General features: G+C 50.8%; 1 protein-coding gene and 1 long non-coding RNA gene across 37 annotated transcripts in view; one reads left to right on the forward strand and one right to left on the reverse strand.

The window, feature by feature from the left end:
• Positions 1-27,925, forward strand: part of Cacna1a (calcium channel, voltage-dependent, P/Q type, alpha 1A subunit) — a 301,621-nt gene that overhangs the window by 250,825 nt on the left and 22,871 nt on the right. For 12 of the 34 annotated variants that reach the window (XR_003947222.1, XR_003947221.1, XM_006530587.4 and 9 more), the window contains 8 exons: positions 4,682-4,765; positions 8,025-8,030; positions 11,934-12,050; positions 12,301-12,366; positions 12,469-12,584; positions 22,143-22,293; positions 22,830-22,957; positions 25,240-25,336. Coding sequence is in view for 27 of the 34 variants with exons in the window: in XM_006530587.4 (XP_006530650.1) it covers positions 4,682-4,765; positions 8,025-8,030; positions 11,934-12,050; positions 12,301-12,366; positions 12,469-12,584; positions 22,143-22,293; positions 22,830-22,957; positions 25,240-25,336 (765 nt within the window). In the remaining 7 variants the exon portion in view is untranslated. Of the gene's footprint in view, positions 1-4,681; positions 4,766-8,024; positions 8,055-11,038; positions 11,207-11,933; positions 12,051-12,300; positions 12,367-12,468; positions 12,585-22,142; positions 22,294-22,829; positions 22,958-25,239; positions 25,337-26,118; positions 26,216-27,925 lie in introns of those variants that run through there. The other 22 variants (XM_006530592.4, XM_006530599.4, XM_006530597.4 and 19 more) reach the window with 11 other exon arrangements.
• Gm16183 lies at positions 17,677-27,852 on the reverse strand. Of its 3 annotated transcripts, XR_003947423.1 has the most exons (3): positions 26,748-27,820; positions 22,617-23,001; positions 17,677-22,369 (listed from the first exon to the last, which is right to left on the reverse strand). It is a non-coding gene; the product is annotated as a predicted gene 16183 (long non-coding RNA). The 3 variants fall into 3 exon arrangements; XR_003947421.1 differs by having other exon boundaries at positions 17,677-23,001; positions 26,748-27,852; XR_003947422.1 differs by lacking the exon at positions 26,748-27,820 and adding an exon at positions 25,901-25,931 and having other exon boundaries at positions 17,677-23,001.

Raw genomic sequence — 27,925 nt, forward strand, 5'->3', positions numbered from 1 at the left:
GTGTGCTTGGTGCCCTTGGAGGCCAGAAGAGGTCAACAAATCCCCGGAGAGTAGAATTGAGCTTCCATGAAAGAACTGGGAATTGAACCCGGGTCCTATAAAAGCAGCCAGTGCTAACTGCTGAGCCATCTCTATCCCCTCCTTTTCATTTTAAGACAGGGCTTCACTAAGTTACCCAGTCGAAAAGATGAGCAACAGCTCAGTCAGCAGCACGGGGACTCAGTCCCCAGATCCTTTATAAGAGGCTGGGTATCCTGGCATGCACTGTGGTCCTAGCACTGGGGAAGGGGAGGAAGGAGGCCCCTGTGGCTCCCTGGACTGACAAGGAGACCAGTGGGAGGGACCTCATCTCAAAGGTGACCGACAGCATTCCTGAACATGACTCTTGAATTTGTCCTCTGACCTACATACACACACACACACACAAAGAATATATACATATCTATACTCGGGAACATGCACACACACACATGTGAAAAGAAGAAGGCAGGCTGGACTTGCCTTGACTGTATTCTGCCTAGTGCTGGCTTTGAACTTGTAGTCTCTGTGGGTTGCCTCCCAAGTGCTGGGATGAGAGCCTTATACAGTCAGGCACGCCTATGACACATATTCTGAAATTATCTCTTTTACCCAAATCCATTTCTTTTTCTTTCAAAAGTTTATCATGGTCTACTAATTTAAATTTGTCTAGGCTGGTGACGTAGTCTGAGGCACCCAGATCCTGAAAGGAATCAGTGGGTGGGGTGAGGCGCCATGAGGTTGGAAGGGAAATGTCACGCCCATATTTCCCACCAGCTACTGACTGAACTGAGTGGAAACGCTTTCCTCCATCTTGACGAGTTCCTCAGGTTCCCATTGCTGTGACAAAAGACCTAGGCTATCCAACTTAAGCTGAGAAGGTTTATCTGCGGTTCAAAGTTTCAAAGGTTTCACCCCATATCACTTCAGCCTTTGGCCTGTAGGGAGGCCACTGGCCATGGGAGAGAATGTTACAAAGCAGGACACCCACTTCGTGGCGTTTGGGAAGCCAAGAGCAAGGTAAAACCTTGCCCTAGTGGCCTGCCTCCCTCCCATGACAACCTACCTCCTCCCAGTGAACATGCTACCTAGCCTCTGTCCTGTAAGTCTCTGGTACAGCCTCTCCCAAACTCATGACATATTTCTGATCCCATCCATTTGACACAGAAATATTAGGTGTTTTCAAACCAGGCCTGGTAGCATGCACCCCTCAACACCATGAAGGCTGAAGTGGGAGGATTATAAGTTCAAGACCAGCTTGGTTCATGTAGTGAGCTCGGGCCAGCCAAGGCTAGATAGCAAGACAACGCCAAAGGAAGGAAGGAAGGAAGAAAGAAAGGAGGGAGGGAGAGATGGAGGGAAGGGAGGGAAGGAAGAAAAGGGGGGAGGAAGGGAGGGAGGGAGGGAGGGAAGGAAGAGAGGAGGAAGGAAGGGGGAGGGAGGGAGGGAAGGAAGAGAAGAAGGAAGTAAGGAGGGGGAGGAAGGGAGGAGGGAAGGAAGGAGGGAGGGAGGAAAGAAGGAGGGAAGAAGGAAGAGGAAAAGAAAGAGAGGAAGAAAGAGAGGAAAAGAAAGAAGAAATTAGCTATTTTATAGGATTTTAGAAGGCTCACAGGTACCTTGAAATTTAGCTTGTGTTAATGATTGTTTCAGAATGCTGATGGTTAGTCAAGCTGTGAGATGCACACTGGAAATTTAAGTCTTGAGAGGCTGAGGCAGTAGAATCAGGAGGAATTCAAGGCCAGCCTAGGCTCTATGAGACCCTGTCCCTCTAAAAAATACTATTATGCACAGTGGTGTGATGGCGTGGCTGTGCTCACCTTTAATCCCAGCACTCTGGAGACAGAGGAGGTGGATCTCTCTGAGTGTGAGACCAGCCTGGTCTGTATATTGAGCTCCAGACCAGCCAAGCAGCCAAAGCTACATAGGGAACCACTGTCTCTAAAAAAAAAAACAAACACAACCCCAGCAGCAGTGATGGGGGGAGCAGAAGGGAGGGGCTTCCGTACACAACCCAAGTCCCACTCCCTGAATGAAAAACAGAAAAGAAATAGAAAAGGAAAGGACATGACTTCTCCTAGATATGGCGGAAGAGAAAGTTTCTTGTAACTAAAAATCAGAGTATAACCGGGGGCAGAAATGCCTGGGGGAGTCCAGAGAGAATGTCGACAGACTGAGCCGGACCAAGTGAGGAGAGACAGAGAGGGAGAGCAAAAGACGCTGCTGACCAAGAGGGGCACCCTGGGCCAAGAGAGTAGACAGAGCAAAAGAGGACAGATAACCCAAATGGCTGGGTACAGGGAAGGGCAGCCTAACCCCTCTGAGTGGATACCAGATACCTTGGTGTCTTTGCACTCATTGGTACTTTTGAGAAAGCAGAGATGGAACACTGGCTTCCAGAACTAGGAAAAGACACCCTCTTCTCAGCCAGTCTTCCACTGTGTGAGGCTAACGCTTCATGCACCTTTACAGAGAGCATAAAGTTCTCCAGGTGACATTCAGATGACAGAAAGAGCCTGGGCTTGAGATCTGTGGCCAAACACCTAGAAGTTGTCTCCATTGGGGATTCCTCAGAAGCAGGGTCTGAGATGAGGACTGAATGCAAGGAATCTACCAGGAAGGTGACTCCCAAAGGGACCGGAGGGGAGACTCATCAGGGAAGGGACACTACTAGAACCATGGAGAATGCCTTAGCAATGCCACCAGCGGCTGCATTTCCACCGGAGGCCTCGAGGTGGCAGCAAAGTGTAGAGATCCCAGGGGAGGAAGGTGAAGTATTGGGCATCCCGCAGCTCTCAATCAAGAACTGCTGTCAGTCCCTGAGCCCAGGGAAAGTAAAGAAAGCCTGTGGTGACAATGCTGGGAAAGGTGGGTCCAGATACCAGAAGTGCCAGCGGGTCCCGATTTCCCTCCAGGCAGGGCTCACCAGCACTCACCTGTGGAGCACCTCCTGAACGTCAGACTCGTCAGACTCACGCTGCACATCGTCATTATCTGATGACCCAGGAGCTCCCAGCTCTGGGGCCTTCCCTGTAAGGCAGACAGACGGACTGCCTGGAGGTCAGAGTAAACACTGCTCACTTCTGTATGAGAGGCCCTCGAGATTTGAGGCTATGACTGTTGACAAAGAACAGGGGATAAGAGTGCCGCCTAATAATACTCTCTTGAGCCAGTTCAGAGCTTGGGGCGTGTGTCAGTCAGGAGAGAGGGCGGTAACAAGCATCCCCTGAGCTGTGGCTTTATCAACAGGCTTTTGTCTCAGTCTCCAGGGAGGTGTTTTGTCTCCTACTTACTTGGAGACCCAGCCACCGCTTGGAATGTCCAGTTCTATAAGGTCAGGGCCCGGAATATGGCTCAGTTTAGAAAGTGTTTGCTGTACACAAATGGGAACCTGAGCTTGGTCCCCAGTACCCACATCAAGCCACTCACAACTGCCTGGAACTCCAGCTGCAGGGGGTCAGACACGCACATATACACAGGATTCCATTTTTAAAAATCACATAAAAGCCAAGCATGGTGGTACGCATCTGTAATTCCACCAGGGAGGCAGAGTCAGGAGGACCCTGCGTGGGGGCCTAACTGAATCAGTGAGGGCCAGGTGAGTGGGAGACCCTGTCTCAAAAAAACAAGATGGTTGTCTCATGAGGAATGACTCCTGAAGTTGACCTCTAGCCTTCAACCCCATGTGGACATGTATATGCAACAGAGACAGACAGACAGACAGACAGACAGACAGACAGACAGACAGACAGAGAAGCAGAGACAGACAGAGTGGGAGAGAGCCTGTGTGTGTGTGTGTGTGTGTGTGTGTGTGTGTGTGTGTGTGTAAGTGTGGGTGTGTGGTGTATGGTGGGTGTGTGGTGTGGGTGTGGTGTGGGTGTGGTGTGGGTGTGGGTGTGTGTTTAGAGGGCCTCCCGTTGGCCAGCAGCAGTAGCTTTGCTCACAGCCCCTTCAGCAGCCTTGAAGCCCCTGGTGCAATGTCCTCTCTTGCCCTTCTCACCAATACCAGGAAATAGAGGCACAGAGAGGTTAAGTCCTTTACCCACAGCCACACAGCTCTGATAGTAGACATGAGATCTGAACTCAGAGGCTGCCCACTTAGACAGTGGCATTAAACATAGGGGGGTCTTGCAAGCAGACTCTGGGCTCCCCTGAGCCTGGTTTCAAATACTGACTCTACCTGCACCTTTGCTGCGGTTTGCTGCTGTCCACAGCAGGAGAGCCTGTTCACATTACAATGTCTTGAGCTGGAGAGATGGCTCAGCAGCTAAGAGAGCACTGGCTGTTCTTCCAGAGGATCCACACGGTGGCTCACAGCCGTTTGTAACTCCAGCTCCAGGGCATCTGACACCCTCACACAGACATGCAGACAAACCATTGCAAACCAACATTACAGTGTCCCTCAGTCATCACCCCCAGCCTCTTCTGTGAGGAATTTAGTGATATCCTGGGGGCTTGGGGAACTTTGAGGAATGCTCAAAAGATGGGCCCAGCAGAGCAGGGGCAGGTCCCTGAATCTCCTCTGGGGCAAGCCATCAAAGATGAAGGTTTGAGAGGAAACCTGACCCACACAGTTACCATGTCCTAATACGCCCCTTTCTGGCCTTGCGAGATGAGGGCATAGAGCCCTCTGTTGGCATCTTTGTCTTGTGGGTCCCTATTCTAGAATTATTTCCGCGATGCCTGGAACATCTTCGACTTTGTGACTGTTCTGGGCAGCATCACAGACATCCTCGTCACCGAGTTTGGGGTAAGTCTCCTGCCAGCTTCTCTCTGGGTGACTCGGGGCTGCACTAGTGGGAGGCAACAGTTGCTGGCAGGCACAGTGGCCAGCTGGTAGCATAGAGGGAGAACATCAGAGGCACAGCCTGAGACAGGAGTGAGGGTGAAGTTTTTCTGGGTGGTAATTTGGGGGTACGAAAACAGTTTTTAAGGTTTCAGTGAAGAGGGGAGAGAGGTATGTCCAAAGCTGGGACATAGGGCCAAGGCAGAGCAGTGTGCCTCTCTGCCTGGTGGCTGGTGAATTGTGAATAGTGTTACCAGTTCACTACATTGAGAGCTCATGCCTTTAAAGACAAATAGAACTGAATTCCTGATCCAACCGGACCACGAATTGTGGTCCACTGCCCCCTGCTGGCCATGGTGGGGATAGCACTTTCAAGACCTTAGGCTAGTCTCTGGAATAAGCAGCCCTCCACCAGCCCCAGGCAATGCAAATAAGGAAAGTGGGGAGAGAGGAGTACCTGAGCTTTCAGACTACATTGTAATTATCCCTTTTTAGGTAAATCTAAGAGTCCCCAGAGTCCCCTCCCAAACCTTGTCCTTGGCCATGAGCCAGTGACCCCTGACTTGGGAACCCTCAGGAGACTAAGGAGACCATAGGAGATCCTCCCAGGGGACCAGAAACAAAAAGCTACTCATCGATGCCCAGCGTCAGTGATGGTGTGGATTGTCCCCACACACCCCCCAATGACAATGGAAATAATAATAACTGGACTGGGGGTGTGGCCTAGCGGCAGAGTCCTGGCTTGGCTTGTGTGAGGCCCTGGGTTGGTCTCCTACCCCCAAAACAAAATAAAACAAAGACAAAAAAACAAAACATCAACAAAACACCCACAGAGAATGTGTGCCAAGCACCTCAGATGAGCTGTCTCCCACTGAGAAACTTGATCAGAGCACAGGAGAATTGTCTCAAAGGGTTAGACTGGATTGTCCAAGAGGGTGAGGGCTCAAGGGCTCTGGGAGGAAAGAGCTGGACAAAGGTCGGAGTAGCAGCCAGCAGAGAGCTCTGGAGAGAGGTCCTGTCTACCCGTCCTCTCCCACCAGAGCCCCTGGCTGACCCAAGAGAAATGGGGGGAGAAAATTCGCCCTGCATGGGACTCACTCCACATAGCAGGAAACTGACACCCAACACCAGGAGGCAAGCACTCACATAAGGCTCTGGAAACCCCAGAACAGATGTGACCATTTTCCCATTCCTCCTGCAAGGCTGGCACTTCTGGGACCTTCAGATGGGAGGGTCAGGACAGCTTAAGACAATGTCCGTTTAGGTTCAGTTTGAGAGGAGCTGCCTGCTTCCCAGTAGAGCAAGTGAAGTTGGTTAAAACTCCCAGTTGCGCGAGGACAGTGGTGGCACATGCCTTTAATCCCGGCACTTGGGAGGCAGAGGCAGGTGGATTTCTGAATTCGAGGCCAGCCTGGTCTACAGAGTTAGTTCCAGGACAGTCAGGGCTACACAGAGAAACCCTGTCTCGAAAAACAAAAACAAAAACAAAACAAAACAAAAAAACCCTCCCAGTTGCCAGTAAGACATCCTTAGGTCTAGATCCCACTGCTTATAGCCTGTAAGATAGCGGCACCTAGAGGCCAATTCGGAGACATCAGGACCATTACCGAAGCCAAACAGCCCTCCCAGTCACCCAGTTGCTCTGGTCATATCACCCCTTTGCAGCAGGGATGATGCCTGCCACCAACTTCCTCAATTCCATTACCTGACTCACACTCATCCAGACTTTGATCAGGCACACGTGGGTGTAGAGACAGAACGAAAAGAGCCAGACGAAGCAGCAAGCACGGAGAGTACCTGACCCAGAGGGCTCTCAGCTTTAGACAGGACTGTAGAGAATAACAGGTAGGAGCCATTAAGATGACTCTGTGGGCTAAGATGCCTGCTCCCGAGCCTGGCTACCTGTCTTAAGCTACCTTTCTATTATTGTGAAGAGACACCATGACCAAGACAACTTAACAAAAGAAAGCATTTAACTGAGGGCTCATGGTTCCAGAAGGGAATAGAGTCTGTGACCATCATGTCAGGGAACAGGGGAAGGGAGGGGCCAGGGAGGGAGGGAGCGAGCAGGAGCTACCTGGAAATGACATGAAATTTTGGAACCTCAAATCTCTCCCAGGGACGCACCCCCAGTGAGGCCGCTCCTCCTAATCCTTCCCAAGCAGTTCCACCAATTGGAGACAAAGTAGTCAAATATATAGCCTATGGGGGGCCATGCTCACTCAAATGACCTGAGTTCAATCCCTGGGACCTACACAGGCACACTAAATAAATAAATAAAATGTAATCTTAAAAAATTAAAGGAAATGAGCTGGGAGGGCAATTCAGTGGCAGAGCCCTGCCTACAACCCTACAGTGAGGGCTTAGGGACATGGGTGTGTGGTGGAGCACACACCTTAAACCCTCCCCTCCCCACTGTGAGGACCTGTGGGTGTGGCTCAGTGGTAGAGCTCTGGTTTTGCTTGTGGGAGACTCTGCACCTAGCCATAGTAGTACGCACACAAAAACCCCCTCCTGAAGTGCTTGGCACAGAACCTACCACAAAATCACCAATGACTTACCTCCCAGTGGTTATTGTTATTCCTATTGTTATTGTCCCATGAGTGTACCTTGATGTCAAACTGCCCTAAGACACTGCCACTTTGAGGGAAGGATTGGGGAGGGGGTACCTATGACCTGTCCTCACCCTGCACCAGGTGCTGGTAGCTCCTGTCTGGGACCCAGGTAAGGCCCCCATCCTTGAGGCTAGAGCCAAGCTGAGTTGGGAGAGCAGGAGGGCAGTTAGCTCCCTGGGACTTGAGGGGCTGAGATGGTAGCTTAACCCTGGGCTTTAATGACATGCCCAGAAGTGGCCGGGGGCGGGTTTGCCCATGCGCGATGGATAATGACTGTGTTTCTTGTCTTGTCTCTTTCCATGCCTGCTGTTTAAACTGTATATTGGCGCAACGCCGTCTGAAAAACTCATCCAATCAAAATGCACTATGAAATCCATTTGTTCACCCATGACGTGGTCTGTGTGTCCATACACCAATGACTTACCTCCCAACCCACCGCCACCGCCACCGCCACCGCCACCCCACTCCCCGCCCGGGAACCGAAACCCATTGGTTTTTTGGCACTGGTTACAAATCCACCTAAAAATATTAAATTAAAAAACGCTGAATCGCCTCCCCAACTGCCCCCGCCCGCCCGCTCCCCCTCCATCTTCAACATCCGCATCTAGAATCCGGTTGGTGTTACTTCTTTCTGAAGTGTAAATGCCTTACATTAACTGTGACTGCACTGCATGCCCACCAGCTTTCCTGTGGATGCCTGCGCACTGCATTCCCCAGCCACCCCACCTCTGTCTGTCTCCCACCCTCTTTCCCGCCCCTTTCCTAGGCCTCCCTCTGGTTGGTTTTATTAGATTCCGGATTGGAGCTTCTGCTCCAATGGGTCTGTGTCCTTTGCAAGAAAGGAATACTCTCCCCCCACTAGGACCCCAGGGTGGACCCAATCCTCCCTCCACTAGGACCCCAGGGTGGACCCAATTCCCCATCTCACTCACATCCCGTATGCCCTGATCCACCCTAGAACTGACATGGCGGTGTCATAGAGCTGTGATCTCAACATTCAGGAGGTTAAGACTAGCAGATTGCAGTTTGAGCCCAGCCAGGTCTATATAGTAAGATCCAGTCCAGCCAGAACTACAGTAACCGTGACCCAAATAAAGAATGAACAAGCAAAGACATCCAATATTAACCTCCAGATCTCACAAGTACATGCACATGCACACACACACACACACCACATGCACACACGCATTCGAGAGCTCTTTTGTGTACCACACCTATGCCCACTGCATTTCTTGCCCCCCTTCACCAACCTTCAATTGCTGTGACCCTGCCCCCATCTCTGCCCTTCTGCCCCCTCTCCCTGGAGATACTCTGGAGGCCCTCCAGTGGTATGCCCTCAGTAAACATGCATTCATCCACCTGATACCAATGGGTCCCTGTAAGGTGCTACTGATAAAGGGGCAAATAGTAGCCCCCAGTGCTTCCCTGCTTGGCGACCGTTAGTAGGGGGAGGCAGTCTTTGGACCCCAGTTCCACTTGCAACTTTAAGTGCACTGCTGGAAGAACAGCCAACGTTAGCAAGGCACTCCAGGCTCCCAGCCTGTGGCCAGGAAGAGGATGCAGAGGTCAAGGTCTGCAAGTGAGAGGGACTTGGGTACAGTAGGTGTGGGGTTGGGGGGAGCTGGGCAACTGGGCTTCATCCTGAGTAGGAAGAAGACCTGAGAGGATTTGAACCAGGTGCACTTCTGGGACTGATTAGACAAGATTGCTGGAAGCAGGTGCAGGAAGCCCTTATGGGAGGTGATGTGGGGAGGGGAGCAGAGGATGGTAGAGGGGCCTTCTTCAGGGCCTGGGGAAGGGTAGGACTGGGTGTCTCTGGATAGCTAGAGATGGAAGTTAGGAGTGGGAGGAGGTCAGGGGTTATGCGGAGAACACCCCTAGCCAGTTTGAATCTGAGCCACTCCAGCAGAGCTCCAGTTAGGGGCCTGGAGCTTGACAGAAGGGCAGGCAGGGAAGCAGGTCGGCAGGTAGCAAAGACTTGGAATCTGGGGTGAATGGTGCCCCGTGTCTTCTACAAACCCAAAGGACACCTGCCCCTGAGCATGTCACTGGGGAGAGTACAAGGACCAGGATCCCACACACCTGAGCCTGCATCTTCCACTGCTGCTCAGCTTAGCCCTGGAGCACAGGGTAGGGTCTGAGTAGTAAGAGGATGCCTCTTGGGAGTTGTGTGTGCTAGCAGGACTCCATGCAGACTCAGGAAGAGCCGGAAGAGCAGATAGGCCTGAGACCCCTGACTTCTCCGGTCCCCGCCCCTCCTCCCTTATGTGTGTGCGTGCTCAGCAGCTGCTAGATCCCTGCTTCTGCATGTGCCAGTTTGCCCTCGGCCCCACACTGCTCCCAGGAACCCCTGCCTCTGCATGTCTGGCCGAGCCCACATGTTATGATCCACCCCATGGAAGGGATGGCTTGTTCTCCGGGGGGTTGAGGGAGAGGGTGGGGAATACTTCTTGGTTAGTGGTCCCATCCCCAGGAAAGCTTGGTGGCCAGGCAAGACCAGGCATCAGGTCAGCGGGGCACGGTGGGTGACTCTTAGCTAGGTTTGCAGGCTTATGTGAGACTTTTGGAACAGGCTCACAACAGTTGGGCCTAAGAGTGTCCTGATGTAGGAGCCCAAGGCTATTCCCCATCCCAGAAGCCCAAAGGCCAAGTCTTTTGCCCCAGAGGCCTCTTACCAGGCTCCGAAATTCTTCAATATCCAGTCACTGCCTCTCTGCTTCCAAGCCAGAGCTAGCTAGCTCATGGCAAAGACCCAGTAAAAGGATGCCTCTGGGAAGGAGGCTAAATATAGCCAAAGACAAAGCATAGTGATGACCCCCCTTTCATCCCAGCACTTGGAAGTCTGAGGCAGGAGGATCTCAAATTCAAGACCAGACTGAACCATAGCATGACCCCCTTGCAATAAAAAAATAATTCATTATGCAAATAGGGACACTTGAAATTCCGAAGAATGCTCTTGTCAGGGCCGCTTATCCATGCACCTCCAGTCATTAGGCCTCATTCGGTCTTGCCCTATGATGTGTCTCCAGGACTCCTACAGATCTTAAGACTGGGGCACCAGAAAGCTCCCTTCTAGCCAGAGACCCCATTCCCTCCTGCCTCCTGCCTGCTGGTCGTAACCATGTGGTCCCCAGGCAGAAAACTCACAATGCTCTGTGGGCCAATCACCAGAGAGCCCGGGAAACTGGAGAGCATATAGCCAGACTCCAGGGGACAGCTACGAGAGGCCTGGGGGAGCCAAAAATCCAGATCGGTGGGCAACGTCCAAATTTAAAATTAGCAACTTTGTATTTAAAAACAAAACCACTTAGGCCCAACAAATTACTTTCATTGGCTATATTGGGTCATTTGCCACCCATCACCAACCTCCGCTGATGCCCCCCTGGAGAGTCCTGGGCCTTGCCCACAGTTTCCAGCCACTGTCTCTCTTCACTAACAGCCTGGGAGGGAGGCCAGAGGCAGTGACTAGACCTGGGTTTGGAGGACAGGCAGGGCCCACCTAGGGAAGTCCAGGGGCCAAGAATAGCCTCATCTCCCCACCCGCAGCAGCGGCCCCTTGGTAGGCCCTGGGCTGATCAGAGCTCACTCGCCCTGGGAGCTGAGACCTTCCTGCTTCCCGCAGGCCTGGTCCCGAGACACCACCCAGCCCCAGAAGCTGAGAAGCCATCCCTGAGAGGGGGGAAAAGGGCCCCTAATGCATCTTCTCCGACTCAGCGGGCAGCGAGGACTCACCCTGCAGCCGAACAGCCCCAGCTCCCTCCCGTCCTCCCCATTCCCGCTCGCCAAGGGGGTAAGAAAAGATGCCCTTCCGCTTCTCCCCATTGGCTCCAGCCGCTGCTCCTCTGGGCCGTGGGGTGAGGTCAGGGCGGGCAGGAGCGGGTGGGCAGCTCGGCAGGGCAGGGCAGGGCAGGGTGCCCGGTGAGTCCCAGGACAGATGCATTTCTGGCCCCGAGCGTAACATGCCCTCGGAACCGCACTTGCCCCCTAGGCCTGCGTGTGCTGGTGCCCTTCCCCCACCCCGCCCGTGTCTGTGCTTTGTACTCTTGTGCTGGGTTCTGCAACTTGACCCGCTTGTGTCCTATCGTCTCAGTGCATTTGGTTGTTGGGAGAAATAAAAACCATCTCGATTTTTTTCCTGATTGGATGATTCGGATGTATTTTCTTTTCTGTGCTCTTTTGTTATTTCCTCCTGGACCCTGTTCCTTTCTTTTCCTCCCCCTTCCCACACCTTTTCCCCACTTGTGAGTGGGCCTGGCTGGGTGGGCTTAAGCTTTTGAGTTGATATCTCTTCCCTCCCCTAACCCCCTCCTCTCCCTCACTCCTTTTTTATTTATTTATTTTTTGAGTTCCCCTCTGCTCCATTGCATTAACGGTGCTTTCTCTCCTCTCCCTCCTCATTTGGGGTGTGGCTTGCTTTTTTCCTATTGGTTGGCTTCATGTAGGGGCCTCTGTGAGTGTTGAATACTCTAAGCTCCTCAGGGTGGGTGGAAGGTCACCTTTCTTCCTCATCTCCTCAGAATAACTTCATCAACCTGAGCTTTCTCCGCCTCTTCCGTGCTGCCAGACTCATCAAACTCCTCCGCCAGGGTTACACCATCCGCATTCTCCTCTGGACTTTCGTGCAGTCCTTCAAGGTGAGACACAGCCGCCGCTACTGCTGCCGGCCCGTCCCGGGCCAGAACAGACCTCCTAGCTCCGGGTAAAATGGGGAAACCACACTGAAAGTGCTTCTGTAATCGTCTGATGTCTACACCCAGCGTCTACAGAGCTCTGAAGGCCCTGTCCCGAAGCCCTGTAGCCTGGGGCACGTGATCACCTGACCCAGTTCAGAAGGCTCTGGGCAAGTCGCGTGGCGCCCTTTCTCACTGCCTTCCTTCCCTCCAGGCCCTACCTTATGTCTGTCTGCTGATCGCCATGCTCTTCTTCATCTACGCCATCATCGGGATGCAGGTGACCCCGCACCCGTGGGTACCAGGGCTGCGGGAGGGATCCTGCGTCAAAGGGAGCCAGGGTGGCTGTGACTGCCCTCATGGTCACCCTCCAACTCCGCAGGTGTTTGGCAACATCGGCATTGACGGGGAAGACGAGGACAGCGACGAGGATGAATTCCAAATCACGGAGCACAATAACTTCCGGACCTTCTTCCAAGCGCTCATGCTTCTCTTCCGGTGAGGGGCGTGGGGGAATTGTCCTTCCGTTTAGGTTGGGTTCAGACCTGTCTTCATTCTGTGTGTTCATTACTCTTCTGCCTGAGAATATGATCCCTCTGACTCTCCAGTTGGGGTGAAGTTAAGTACTGCCCAAATCTCCGTCCCTTCTTCCCAGCAGTGCTTTCTTTAGGACAAGGATCTGGGACAGAGTACAAGCTTAGAAGGAATGTCACTGGTGTTACCTAGTTGAATCCTCCTGATCAGCTTTTGAGATGGGAGTCCTTCTGAGACCATCTTACATATGCTAGAAACAAAGAATAATCCCTGACCCGCAAAGGACACACTAACAAAACAAGACAGTTCTTTTCATAAAAAGCACGCAATAAGACTCAAATGATTTAGCCAAGGTAGCTTCTCTCTTTTATCCCTGACATAGATATTGACTGTATTTCATACCATTGGTGGCAGCCACTTCAAAAGCTGATGTGATTAGCCAGTTGGTGCAAGGGGACAAGGAAAAATCAGAAAACATAAGCTCTTGCTGGGCTAACTACTTTTAATAGAAGGGGGGAAAGTGTGTCTTATAATCCCCACTCTGTTATACTCCCTCCCCAGCTTTGCCAGCATTAATTGACCATTTGAAGTTTCTAATAGCAGTAAGCCATTGTTATAATAAGTTATGGATTAAGCATGGTCCAAGGTAAGCCCACCTTTCTAGAGAAAGTCCCTTAACCATTTGATTGACCTGGCCCAAGTGCAATGTGAGATTTTCACCCTAGATAGAAAGAGGAAGGTTGCCGGGCAGTGGTGGTGCATGCCTTTAATCCCAGCACTTGGGAGGCAGAGGCAGGAGGATTTCTGAGTTCCAGGTCAGCCAGGGTTACACAGAGAAACCCTGCCTCAAAAAAACAAAAGGAGGGGGGGGAGGAAGAGGAAGAAGAAGAAGAAGAGGGAGAGGGAGAAGAAGAAGAAGAAGAAGAAGAAGAAGAAGAAGAAGAAGAAGAAGAAGAAGAAGAAGGAGGAGGAGGAGGAGGAGGAGGAGGAGGAGGAGGAGGAGGAGGAGGAGGAGGAGGAAGAGGAGGAGGAGGAGGAGGAGGAAAAGATGATGATGATGATGGTGGTTGGTGGTGGTGGTGGTGGTGGTGCTGCTGCTGCTGCTGGAGAGATGACTCAGCAGTTAAGAGCACTGACTGTTCTTCCAAAGATCCTGAGTTCAAATCCCAGCAACCACATGGTGGCTCACAACTATCTGTAATGAGATCTGATGCTCTCTTCTGGGGTGTCTGAAGACAACTACAGTGTACTTACATATAATAAATAAATAAGCCTTTAAAAAAGAAGAGGAGGAGGAGGAGAAGAGGTCTATTCTCTTGACCAGGAGTTTTGTCTCAACAGGCATTTACTGCTTAACTCAGTTTGGGTCTCCATTGCTGTGATGAAACACCATGACCAAAAGCAAGAATGAGGAAGAAAGGGCTTCGTGTCAGAGGCCATCGTTGAAGGAAGTCAGGACAGGAACCCAAACAGGACAGGAGCTGCTGCCATCTTAGTTAGGGTCACTATTGCTGTGATGAACCACCACGACCAAAGCAGCTTGGGGAGGAAAGGGTTAACCCAGCTTACACTTACACATCACTGTTCATCACTGGAGGCAGGAGCTCATGCAGAGGCCATGGAGAGGTGTTGCTCACTGGCTTGCTCTCTGGCTTGTCCATTCTGCTTTTGACCCATGGACCGCCAGTCAAGGGATATAACACCATCCACAATGGACTGGGCCCTCCTCCATCAATCACTAATTAAGAAAATGGCCTACAGATAGCTATTATGAAGGCATTTTTTCTTTTTTTATATAAATATATTTGTTTTCTTTCTTTTCTCCTCCCTCCTCTCTTCCCAGCTCCTCCCCACCACCTCCCCTCCGCACATCCACTCCTTCAGTAAAGAGCAAGCCTCTCGAGAATATCAACTAAATATGGGATATCAAGTTGCAGTAACACTAGGCACTTCCCCTCATATCAAGGCTAGACAAGGCAACCTAGTATGAGGAAAAGGGTCCCAAAAGTAGGCAAAGAGTCAGAGACTCTTTGCTGCTCCCACTGTTAGGAGTCCCATAGGAAGACCAAGCTACACAACTGTATCATACATGCAGAGGGCCTAGTCAGTCCCATGCAGGCTCCCTAGTTGCCAGTTGAGTCTCTGTAAACCCCTGTGAACCCCGGTTGGTTGATTCTGTGGGTCTTCTTGTGGTGTCTTTGACCCGCTCTGGCTCCTGCAATCCTCTCCATCTTCTGCAGGATTCCCCAGGCTCTGCCTAATGTCAGCCCGTGGGTTTCCGTTTCCATCAGTTGGCTGGGTGAAGCCTCTCTGATAACAACTGGGCTAGGCACCAATCTATGAGTATAGCAGAATATCATTAGGAATCATTTTCTATCCTAGAAGGCTGTCCAGCCTTTGGTTCCTAGCTTTCCAGGCAGTGTCAGGGGTGGGCTCCCTCTTCTGGCATTGGTCTCAAGCTGGACCAGTCATTGATCCAGGTCCTCCTGGATTTATTGGCTGCTCCTGTAATTTCTCCCCTTTATTCCAGCACACCTCGTATATAGATAGGTCATGGGTTTTATGGCTGGGTTGGTGTTACAGTCTTTCCACTGGAAGTCTTGCCTGGTTACAGGAGATGGCCAGTTCAGGCTCTGTATCCCCCTTTGCTAGAAGTCTTGGGTAGGGTCACCCTCATCAGTTCCTCAGAGTTTCCTTTCACTAGATTTCTAGCTCATCCCAGAGATGCCCACCACATTCCAGTTGCTTCTCCCAGTATTTTCTCCCTCTGTCCTCCCCACATCTGACCCCTCCTGTTCCCTTATCTACCTCTGATCCCCATCCACCTGCGATATCCATCCTGTCCCCCCTTCACAGGGAGGGAGATTCATGTATCCACCCCCACCCCCGGCCCTCCTTGTTACTTAGCTTCTCTGAGTCTGTGTGTTGTAGCATGGTTATCCTGCACTTGACAGCTAATATCCACTTACAAGTGAGTACATACCATGTCTGTCATTCTAGGCCTGGGGTAATGGAGGTATTTTCTTAAATTGATGTTCCCTCCTCTCAGGGGACATTAGCTTGTATCAAGTTGACATGAAACTATCCAGAAGAATGCTACTTTATTATTCTCTCTGCTGAATTGGTAACCCTAGGACCATTTTGGAAACTGATCAAAGATTAGAGCCCCCAAGACACTTCGACATATGTCTTAGTTAGGGTTTCCATTGCTTGAACAAAACACCGTGACCAAAAAAAAGCAAGTTGGGGAGGGAAGAGTTTATTTGGTTTACACTTCCAGATCGTAGTCCATCATGGAAGGAAGTCAGGACAGGAAATCAAGCAGGGCAGAAACCTAGAGGCAGGAGCTGATGTAGAGGCCATGGATGGGTGCTGCTGACTGGTTCACTGCCCCTGGCTTGCTCAGTCTGTTTTCTTATTGAAGCCAGGACCACCAGCCCAGGCATGACACCACACACAAAGGACTGGGCCCTACTCCACTGATCACTAATTAAGAAAATGCTTTTTGTTTTCTAATTTTTTTTTTAGCCCTGGCTGTCCTGGAACTTTGTAGACCAGGCTGGCCTCAAACTCAAAAATCTGCCTGCCTCTGCCTCCCAAGTGCTGGGATTAAAGGCGTGTGCCACCACCACCCGGCTAAGAAAATGCTTTACAGCTGCATCTCATGGAGTCATTTTCTCGATAGAGGTTCCCTCCTCTCAGATAACTCTAGTGTCAAGTTGACATCAGACTAGCCAGCACAGCATAACTAGTCTTTAATGAAGGATGGGGCTGCTAAGAAACACAAGGATAGTTTTGGCTTTTAGCCAACAAAAACAACAAAAGAAAATGTGTTTATGTTGGGGTCTTTTTACCCTAAACTCCTGTTCTTACCTGCCCCAGAGGAGCTAACCCTAAATGCTATTGTGATTTTGTGGCAACCACCAATCTGGCTCCTGCCAGCTGTATTGACAGTATCAAGTGTAGTAGTTTTGGGCTACCCATCCAGAGAGCTCTACTGTCAGACGTAGGGAGGGAAAGGACCTTTGTGTGAGGAAAGAGATGTAAGGGAGAAGTAAAAGCAGAAGAGATCAACCTAGGCAGGAATCAGAAACCAGAAGCCATGTCCAGATCCAAGTCCCTTAGAATCTATCACGGGGCACACAGGGGACTGGGCTCATCCTCACTTCTCTCATGGCCTTCACGGCCTGGTTCAACAGTGATGAACCCCCCAGGTCTATTTTCAGGCAGTATATCTTATAGTATAACCGTATCATTAGCTGTTGGGTTGACTAGAATCACAGGATGAGGTCCCTCCCAGATGGCTCTAGAAAAAGGAAACACCTTTAATGCCAGCACCCAGGAGACAAAGGCAGAGGCAGGTGGATCTCTGAGTTCAAGGCCAGCCTGGCCTACAAAGCAAGTTCCCTGTCTCAAAGAAAGAGAAAGAAAGAAAGAAAGAGAGAGAGAGAGAGAGAGAGAGAGAGAGAGAGAGAGAGAGAGAAAGAGAGAGAACTTGAGAGATGGCTCAGCAGTTAAGAACACTGGCTGCTCTCCCAGAGAGCCTGGGTTCAATTCCCAGACTCTCACTGGCAGCTCACAACTCTACTTCCAGGGGATCTGCCACCCTCACAGACATACACGTAAGCAAAACACCAATGCACACAAAATAAAAAGAAATAAATCATTTAAAGCAAACAGGAAGGCCTGAGCAGCACTCTCTCTCTTTCTCTTTCCTTCTTTCTTTATTGCTTGCTTGCTTGCTTGCTTGCTTCCTTCCTTCCTTCCTTCCTTCCTTCCTTCCTTCTTTGAAACAGGGTCTCACCATGTAGCTCTAGCTACATCGACAAGGCTGGCTTTGAACTCAGATCAGTCTGCCTCTGCCTTCCGAGTGCTGGGACTAAAGGCGTGCGCTATTATGTCAGCACAACATCTGAGTGCAACCCCTTGCTCTTCTGTTATATTTTCTTGTTGGACAGCTAAGACCATGTGGATGGCCAGAATTGATCACTTTTTTTGTTTCTTTTTTTTTTTTAATGCTGTCAAGCCCAGTGAAGGGTCTGCTCCTCACGGTCCACTCGGGTTTAAGAGGGACCGCTGGCTCCTTTGGTGGTAGCTCCATCTATGTGAGGACAGGTCAGAGGCCTTGCTTGAACAGGACTTCACTGGAAGCCTGGAGACTCTATATGGTGACTCCTCTTTGTAGGCAGGACACTGGTTAGAGTCACTGGGTGAGTCTCTGTGGCCTCCCTGAACAAGAGAGCAAGTGTCTCCCCTAGAGTTACAGGACACCCATAGTACCCTGGAATCTAGGGGATATTGTCTTTTGATCCACACCCATATAGGCCTCCAAGAATGGCTGTTGACTGCCCAGAAGGGCAGATACAGCAGTTGGGAACTTAACTACTGTGTTTGCATTTTTCCTCTGCCACATTCTTATCTGTAGCCTAGTTCCCATTCCCACGAGACATGTGGGACATGCTAACTACTCAGCCAAGTGTCTGTTGGCTCAAGGAACATCCTACACACAGCCAGGATTAAGAATCAGACATCTAGCCGGGCATGGTGGCGCACGCCTTTAATCCCAGCACTTGGGTCCAGAGGCAGGCAGATTTCTGAGTTCGAGGCCAGCCTGGTCTACAAAGTGAGTTCCAGGACAGCCAGGGCTACACAGAGAAACCCTGTCTCGAAAAACCAAAAAAAAAAAAAAAAAAAAAAAAGAATCAGACATCTAGCTAGACCTGTTTAATCCCAGCACTTGGGAGGCAGAGGCAGGCAGAGCTTGAGTTTGAGGCTTATCTGTCTACAGGCTTTCTCTTTAGTCTTCCCTGCCTTTATACCCCAGTTCCTCCCCAAGATATCAAGGCCAAGTACAGTTAGAGCAGAACTGCACACAGCTGACTGGGAGGAGGGGCGGATACTCAACGAGGGTCCAGTGACCCTGCCACGCCCTCCTCTGTGTAGGAACATCAACAGTCAGCAACTCCAGATTTATTTATTTATTTATTTATTTGTGTGTGGGTGTGTGTGCACATGTACGCCAAATGTATGCAGTAGTCCTCAGAGGTGAATGTAGGAGTCAGCCCTGTTGGTGTTCTGACTGAGCGCTGCAGGATGTATTGAGGCCTCCCTTGTAGCAAGGAGATCCTCCTCTGCTGGACTGGACTCTGAACAGCCTCGAAGAAGCCCATTTACTGATTGTTACACAAAAGGCCTTTTATCAAGTCAACATATCGAAACCTCTTGTCTGATCTAAGAATTGTCTGAAGGAACCATTACCTAAGCAATTATCAGCCGTTACAGGAAGTCCTGGTTTGTCAGAAGTGTCTTACAACTGAGGTCATGCAAAAGCTCTGAAATTCCCAAGGAAGACCAACCCCATAAATCCTAAGTAACAATTACTGATAATTTACAAAAGATTGTTACAAGGACTAAGTGGCCATCACTCCAGAGTAAATGCTCGGGGCAATGGCTCTTCTAAAATTCCACTCCAGGCCACCTAGAACTGGAGTTATTGTAGGCTGCCTGTGTGGGGGCAAAGAACCAAACTCTGGTGTCCTGCAAGAGCAGCAGGCTCTTTTTCTTTGTTACTTCTTGAGATTATAACATATTCCCATCATTTCCCCATTCCCTCTCCTTCCTTCAAATCCTCCCCATGCCCTTCCTTACTCTCTTTTAAATTTATGGCCTCTTTTTTTTTCATCAATTGTCGTTATTTACATAAATATATGTAAGTACCGCCTACTCAGCCTGTATAATTTCCTTGTGTGGGTGTAGAGCATGTGGTGTTGGATAACCTGTGGATGTGCACTTGCCTGGAGGAGACTCTTTCTCATGTTCTCAGCATCCCTTAGCTGCCTGTGGCTCTCTGTACAGGGCTGAAGCCTCCCCCATGGCCTGCACTATCCACGGGTAGCCTGCCTATTGTGGTTGTCCTTAGCGAATCCTCTTGGCTGCTGAGCTGCCTCTGTAGCCCCTGACGCCCCTTCATGACCAGACACAGCTAGTCTCAAAAAGATGACAGTTGTTTGCCTTAGAGGGAGGTACTGTACACCACCTTCAAAGAAGAAAGCCCAATCTAAACTACACACTCAGTGCAAATAACAACAATACCATTATGGACCTAGTGGTGCCCACCTTTAATCTCAGCACTCAGGAGACAGTGGCAGGTGGATCTTTGTAAGTTTGAAGCCAGATCTACAGAACCACTTCCAGAACAGCCTGGGCTACCCAGAGAAATCCTTTCTTGAAAACCAAAAGTGAAACAAAACAATGTATTCAAATAGTTAATCCTGATTTAAAACCCTGGTAGTCCTGTGCGGCACTTTTACCCAGTTAGAAAAGCAGCCACCTGGGGTCATGGGGCCTACAGAAGTATCAGCTCTAAGTATACAATGTGACTGTTTTCCTTCCTTCCCCCAACCCCAATCCATGACCTCCCAGGTTCTCTAGGGACCATGTGGAGAGTGAAGAAGGGAGAATCCCTGCCCAGAGGGAGTGGCAGAAAGCAAGCTAAACGGAGGTTCATCTCTCCCCAGTCCACCAGGGTAGGAGTATAGTGAATGGAGTAAGGGGGGGGGGCAGCAAAAACCAGGTTCCTGGTCTGGGACTGTGTTTCCTGTCTTTTTCTTGGAGCTCAGTCTGACCTGCTTGTTTCCCATTCTTGTCCTCATCTCCACCCACACCCCTAAGGAGGAGATTTTCTCACATCCAAATTGAGAGTCCTTTAGAGCCACTTAGGGGTACAAACCCTAGTGTCCCAACGACGACGGCCAACTGTGATGTGTACTTTTCCTGGGCCCCTTCTAGTCTTACCTGAGACCCTTTGGGAGCCACCACAACACACCAGATGTGTCTCCCAAGGAAGGGAGTCTGAACACTCCCCCAGACGGGTTTGAAATTCCAGACAAGCCCCCCAATTGTTAGAAACAAAGAACACTCCGTGTTCCACAAAGGAACACACCAGCAATGCAAACGCAGCTGGACAAGACAATTCATTTGTTTGTTTGTTTGTTTGTTTGTTGAGACAGGGTTTCTCTGTGTAGCCCTGGATGTCGTGGAACTCACTTTGTAGACTAGGCTGGCCTCGAACTCAGAAATCCGCCTGCCTCTGACTCCCGTGTACTGGGATTAAAGGCAAGCGCCACCACACCTGGCAAGACAATTCTTTTTTGTACAAAGTATGAGCCAAAACCCAAACCAGTCTATCAAGCACACTGGGACCAAGATGGCTTCTGTCTTTTATCCCTGCCATAGGTAGTGACAGCATCCCATTGGTCGGAGCTTGGCTTCACAATCTGATGTGACTGGCTAGTTGGCACAAAGACCACAGTTCAGTAAAGATAAATGCCTTGCCCAGCCAACTTCTGATTTAGAAAAAGTTTCTTCCACATTTAAGGAAATGAGACCTGTGGAGTCAGATGTTTGGGGTTTTTTTGGCTTTTATGTTTGTTTGGTTGGTTGGTTGGTTTGGTTTGGGTTTTTTTGTTTCTTTGTTTTTGAGTCAGGTTTTCTCTGTGTAGTCCTGAGTGTTCTGGAAATCGCTCTGTAGACAGATTAGCCTCAAACTCAAGCTCTGCCTGCCTCTGCTGTCCAAGCGCTAGGATTAAAGTCATGTGCCACCAGGTCTAGCTAGATGTCTGGTTCTTAATCCTGGCTGCATGTAGGATGTTTCTTGAGCCAACAGACACTTGGCTGAATAGTTAGCATGTCCCACATGTCTCGTGGGAACTAGACTATAGCTAAGAATGTGGCAGAGGAAAAATACAAACACTGCCCTGTAGAGCTTACAGTCTCTAGAGGAACACCGCTGGTTAGCTAATTACTGAGACTGTTAAAGTGAATAAGACAAGGCTCAGAGAAAGAGGGAAACAGGCTGGTGGTGCTCACCTGCAGTCTTGGCACACAGAAGATGCAGGCAGGAGGACTAAGAACTTGAGACCAGCCTAGGCTACATAATAAGACCCTGTAAAAGAGAGAGATCCTGGGAGGGACATCTAGGCAGAACACATAGCCAGAGCAGACTCCCTGAGGCAGGACCATGCCTGATATGCTTGAGTCTGACACACCAGAAGCAGCAGCCTGGAGACAGAGCATTATGAGATGGGACCATGGAGAGAAGAAAGTTTTTGAATCACACAGGTGTCCCCAGACATCCCAGCCCCACCACTTCAGTGCTTGCTTTATTTTTCTTACATGCATAGAGTTTTAGTGGGTGTGGGTGCACCTGTCATGGCACATAGGCAGAGATCAAGGACAACTTGTGGGAGTCACTTCTCCCCTTTTTATAATGTGGGTCCCAAGGATCAAATTCAGGTGAGCAAGCCTTGTACCGAGGTACCTCACTGATGCCTCCCCGAGGACATTTAAGGCATAACCAGGCTTGAACATGGCACTTTGAGCACCTAGGGAAAGAAGATAGTCCTCTGGGCCTTGAGCCCACCCGTGACTGGCTAGCCCAGAGCCTCAGTCCTTACCCCTCTAGGGAGGCAGTAGTGTCCATCTGGGGCCAGAGCCCAGGTCACTGACGCTGCGTATCCTCAGGAGCGCCACAGGAGAAGCGTGGCACAACATCATGCTCTCCTGCCTCAGCGGGAAGCCGTGCGATAAGAACTCTGGGATCCTCACGGCAGACTGCGGCAACGAGTTCGCGTACTTCTACTTTGTCTCGTTCATCTTCCTGTGCTCGTTTCTGGTGAGTCTGCACACGCGGAGGGCCATGTCTTCACCCCTGGCACTGATTCAAGCCAATGAATCCCTAGAAAATGGGACTGGAGTAGAAGACTTGCTCACCCCCTGCCACTGACATTGTCTCCCATGTGGTGACATCTGGATGGTGGCTGTGGTCTGCGCAGTATAGGATCTTAAGGAACACTGCCACTCCCTTACTCTGAGCCAGTAGCAAACACTGCCTCCTGCAGAGAATCTGAATTTGGCCATGGTGGGAGAATTTGGACCATAGCAGGCGCTGGCTTTGCCCCACCACCACCACCACCACCCACCTCACAAAGCCCTTACCTCTGACTGTGCCTTCTCTCAGGCTTTGCCTCTGTGTGTGTCCATCCATCTCTCCCTGCTTTGTCATTAGCTTCCACTCTCATTGGCCTTGTGAATGGGTATCTTTTATGTCTGTTTCCTTTCATCTGGTCTCTTCCTCTTTCCCTTGGGTCTCCGTGTCCCTGTTCCTGCCCCTACCCCTACGGTCTCCTCTCTACTCCCATTGGCCCCCAGATGCTGAATCTCTTTGTCGCTGTCATCATGGACAACTTCGAGTACCTCACCCGAGATTCTTCCATCCTGGGCCCCCATCACTTGGATGAATACGTGCGTGTCTGGGCAGAGTATGACCCTGCTGCCTGGTAAGGAACTGTCTCAGATCTTCTGGCTGTATTGTCACCTCCTCCTGAAACGGGGACAAGAATGAAATCAGGTCATAGGTGTGGAACACTGAGTCCTAGGATCTCAGCAGGGACCTCATGAGTGAGTCCAGGGTAGAAATCATGACTTTCTCATGAGTGAATCCAGGGTAAGAGTCATGACTTTCTCACTACCCAAGGTCGGGCACTTTCCACCCTTTGTCCAAGCCCAAGCCTTTCTAGATGGAGGTAGTCAACTATGAAGATTTTCTAGGATCCCCGACCCCCACAACTCCTCTGGTCTCTTATGGTTAGGCCTCTGGGTGATAGCCTACATTAAGGACCCCTGGGCTTTATTCACCAGGGAGTACAGGCGCAACACTGGCCCACCTTGGCACATGCCCTAGGGTCAGAGTGGCAGAATCAAGTTCAAACCTTAGAGCAGGCCCAAACATCTTGACACATGTGAGCAATCCCAGCACTCAAAAGGCTGACGCAGAAGAATCAGGAGTGAAAGGCCATCCTGGGCAACAAGTGATTTTGTTTTAAAAACAATCAAAGCAAACCAGGCATGGTGGCACACAGCTTTCATCCCAGAAAACAGGAGGCAGAGGCAGATGGATCTTTGAATTTGAGGCCAACATAATCTACACAGTGCTTTCTAGGCCAGCCAAAACTACATAATATATGAGACTGTTTCAAATAAAAAGCTGGGCATGTGGCACACAGAGAGTTTCAGGATAGTCAGGGCTACACATAGAAACTCTGTTTCAAAACCCAATGCTGATGAGAAGAAGAAGAAGAAGAAGAAGAAGAAGAAGAAGAAGAAGAAGAAGAAGAAGAAGAAGAAGAAGAAGAAGAAGAAGAAGAAGAAGAAGAAGAAGAAGAAGAAGAAGAAGAAGAAGCAGCTGCATACAAAAAGAGGCAAGCATGGTGGTATACAACTACAAACCCAGCTTTTAGAAAACTGAGGCAGAAAGATCAGGAGTTTGAGGGCCATTAGCCCCCACTTCCAAATAAAATTTTTGGGCAAGCAAGATGGCTCAGTGTGTAAAGGCACTTGCTGCCTAGCCTGCCGACCTGAGTCCAATCACCAGCATCCACGCACATGATGAGAAGCCACTCCCACACATTGTTCTCTCTCTCTCTCTCTCTCTCTCTCTCTCTCACACACACACACACACACACACACACACACACACACACACAGAGTGTAATTTCTTAATTTAAAAATGGGTCTGGAGATACAGCTCCGTGGTGAAAAACACTTGAAGCCCTTGCAGAGAACCTGGGTTCAGTGTCTTAGAGTCCAGCCCCAGGGGATCTTATGACCTCTTCTGGCCTCTGTAGGCACCCACACACATGTACATACGTAAACAGTACATTTCTTATTAAAATAAAAAATGTCAAGGTCTAAGAATGTGGCTGGGTGGCAGACTCTTGCCTAGCCTATTTGAGGCCCTTAGTCCCATCTCCCACACCTGGAAAAATAAAATAAAAGCCTTCAGGCACGTCCCTCAGGGAGGTCCCACAGGCAGATCACACAGGACCGAGGGAGGGGAGCTTGCATCCTACTGATGAAGGCAAGATTGAGTTTCCCTATCTCACAGAGACTCCCAGCACACCGTGCACTAACTCACAGGAGATCACACACCTCTTAGACTCCGTGGAGTGTACCGAGGCAGTACCTCCAAAGTGGCAGAACAAAGATTCTAGCTCATTCTGGGCACAGGGATGAAGGAGTGTTGGTGGGTGGGGTCCCCAGTGGTCTGTGCTCTGCTTCCATTGGTCTCAGCTGTGGAGGAGAGACCCACAAGAAAATGCAGAGAGCTATCGGTCTGTCTCTCCGATGGCAGCAGCCCCAGCCCTCATGAGTTGGAGAGGCTCGGGCAAGGCATGTTGCTGGGACTGGTTTGGGGGCCTTTTTTAACTTTTCCTTTTTGATTTTAGGTCACTACGGTGGGATGCTGTCCCTTCCTCTAGGCCACATACCCACCCACATCAGTGTAGCCTATGTAAATGAGAAAGGAAATAGATGCACAAAGGAGCCCTGGGTAGAAAGGCCACTGCCTAGAACCTCCAGCGCCCATGCCCCATAAAAACCTCTGTCCCTAAGGGCAGGTGCATAAACGTCTGTAAATGCATCCAAGCCTTTACCGTCCCAGGTTCCCACTCCTTCAAATGAGGAGGTCTCAGCCTCATCTCCCTGGTCTCACTGTGCTTGGGAAGCCCTTTTCATGGGGACCAACCCAGGACCTCCACTAACCCCTCTCTTCTCCTTTCAGCGGCCGCATTCACTATAAGGACATGTACAGTTTATTGCGAGTAATATCGCCCCCTCTCGGCTTAGGCAAGAAATGTCCTCATAGGGTTGCTTGCAAGGTTTGATTTCCACTAAAACCTGCTAGCATCGGTTGAATGAGTGTGGCTTGGGGTCTTCCATATATATATTTCATATATATATATTTCTCAAAAACAGAGCCATCTCTCTCTCTCTCTTGCATTAAACTAGCAAACTCTTAGCCTCCAGAATGCGGCCATGCAGACTCCACGACGCATGGGACACGCCTCCCTGTTCCTTCTGAACACCTGTGCTTGCTCGTAGCTGCAGCTGCCATCCCGTGGTCTCAATGACACCCCCAAATCAGATGCATCCCTTGGGGGAGTTGTAATTTTGCATTTCCCTCTCCCAACTCCCTCCTCCCCACTCCCCACTCCTGAAGCCTCCAGCCCTCTTCCCAACGGCCATGCCCTGCCCTAGCTCCTCACCCAGGCCCCCTCAGAGACCAGCCTCAGCCAAACCAGACACTCGGCCCCTAAACAGTAAGACCCTGCAGCTCTGCACCTAGCTGAGCCACAGCTTGGAGCCCAAGTGGAATCTGACTGTTTCTCTTTTCTCTCTCTCTCTGCCTGCTTGTAAGCAGTGAAATAATCATTTTTAATTACCTTTTCTTCCATTTTTCTCCTCTTTTCCATTTATTTAATATATCCATTTTATTGTCCTCTGCCTCTTTCTCTATTTTTTCGGCTCGTGTGGTTTTTTTTTTCTTTTTTCTTTTTTCTTTTTTTTTCTTCTTTTTCTGTTTCTTCTCCGCCTTTCCCCTCACCCTTTTTTGTTCTCTGCCCCACCCACCCGTCCTGTTTTTTGTTTTTGGTGCTGCCAGGGGTCGCATGCCTTACCCGGACATGTATCAGATGCTGAGACACATGTCCCCGCCCCTGGGTCTGGGGAAGAAGTGCCCGGCCAGAGTGGCTTACAAGGTAGTCTATCTTTGCCAACACCGATGTCCCAGAGCTGGGGATTTTTCGGTGGTGACTACAACACCCAACGAGTCTTCTGCCAACATTCCTCTTCTTTTTTTTCTTTTTTTCTTTTCTCGAGTAACTGAGTCATGAGCGTCCCTCGACTCTCAGCAGCGCGCTGTGTCCTTTCTGATGAGTGTCTGCGTGTTTTGAGACTCCATTATGGCCGACAAGCCACGGGGAGGGGGAGGGAGCACTACAATCCCCCTAGTACCCACATGACCACCCTTGGGAAGCCAAATTGTATGTCTCTGCCCATCCAAAAACATGCCCCGCCCCTCCCCAGGCCCAGGCCAGACTGTGTTCTGTGCCTTGAGCCCTAGGCCCTGGCCTCCCCACCCACATCTGAAGCTGACCTCTGACTTAGGGCCCTGGAGATCTGACACCTCTCACAGCTGAGTTTCCCCTTCCCCTCCCCCCAACCCCGCCCTGAAGTTGTCTTCCCAGCCCTGAATCATGCCACCCATCTACCCAAGATGCCCCAACATACCTCTCCACTCCATTGTTTCAGAGCAAGCAGGAGGGCTGCAGCCGCCCCAACCCCGAACGTGGTGCACCAATCAGGCCTTGCACGCTGCCTTGGAGGGGCCTGGGGGTGGGAGGGGCGTATGCCAGCTGAGGGAGCGAGGAGATTGCTGCTCCTCTAGACTTCTGTCCTGGAATCTCCCCCGGCCCTGGAGGACATCTGCTCCCTCAGTTCATCCTCGAGATGGCCAGGGATGACCTTCAAACCCCATGCCCCAGAAGTGACTCCGTAGCCCAGCCTTCCCCCCCACCTATGTCCCCTTCTCCCTCCCGTACTACCCCAATGATGTGGCAGTTTCCCTCTCAGATTTCAGCCTCTCCCCACAAGTGTCCCTCTTGTCCGTCCGTGCCCCCACCCCCAGCCCCCAGCCCCCAGCCCCATCCTGATCTCTGGAAACCAACGTGCTCCCTGAGGCACCTTTGTGTACATTTAAAGTAGAGTGTTTTCAGAACACTGCTGGGAAAGTGTGCTACAGAGAATACACTTTCCTGCTGCGCAGTCTGTGGTTTCCTAGCAAAGAGCCCTTTGTGCAGTGCACACCGGCCCAAGTGTGCACACTGCCCTCCTTTCTGTTCATTGCCTCAGTCACTGCCCTATTCCAACATCCCACTTCCTACCCTACCCCTGGCTTACTGGCTCCCACTCTCTGAATCCCCTGGTGAGCCCCAGACTTGCCCTTAACATCTCCCCAAGCCAATGGCACATCGAAGCCCAACATTTCCCCCTCCCCAAGCCACCAAGCAAGACAGAACCCCTGTCTGGGACACAGAATTCCTTTCCTGGGCCTCAGGAATGCCCCTCGCCCCCTTTCCCTGCTACTGCACAGACAGCCATGATCCGGCAAGCCCCGACAGTCACTTCCCACGGAGCTATGAATGAGTCTCGAGATTCCGTCTGCATGTGCCCGTTTGTACCGCTCTGTGTAGGCCTCGCTGCATGTCCACCAGGGCCTGCGTGGGGAGGTGCCTGCCGCTTCTGAGGATGGAATGGTGCGGCTGGGTGCCTACCATCTGCCCGTTCTGGGCCGAGCAGGGGGTGGGGGCGGGGAGCGGCGGCTGTGGCCGTGGACCCCACCTCGAGGCTGCTGCACGCACATGCTGCTGACATCTGCCTTCTGCTCTTTCTCTTTGGGTGGACGTGAG

Source organism: Mus musculus, chromosome 8, assembly GCF_000001635.26.
Source record: "Mus musculus strain C57BL/6J chromosome 8, GRCm38.p6 C57BL/6J".
Lineage (NCBI taxonomy): Eukaryota > Metazoa > Chordata > Mammalia > Rodentia > Muridae > Mus > Mus musculus.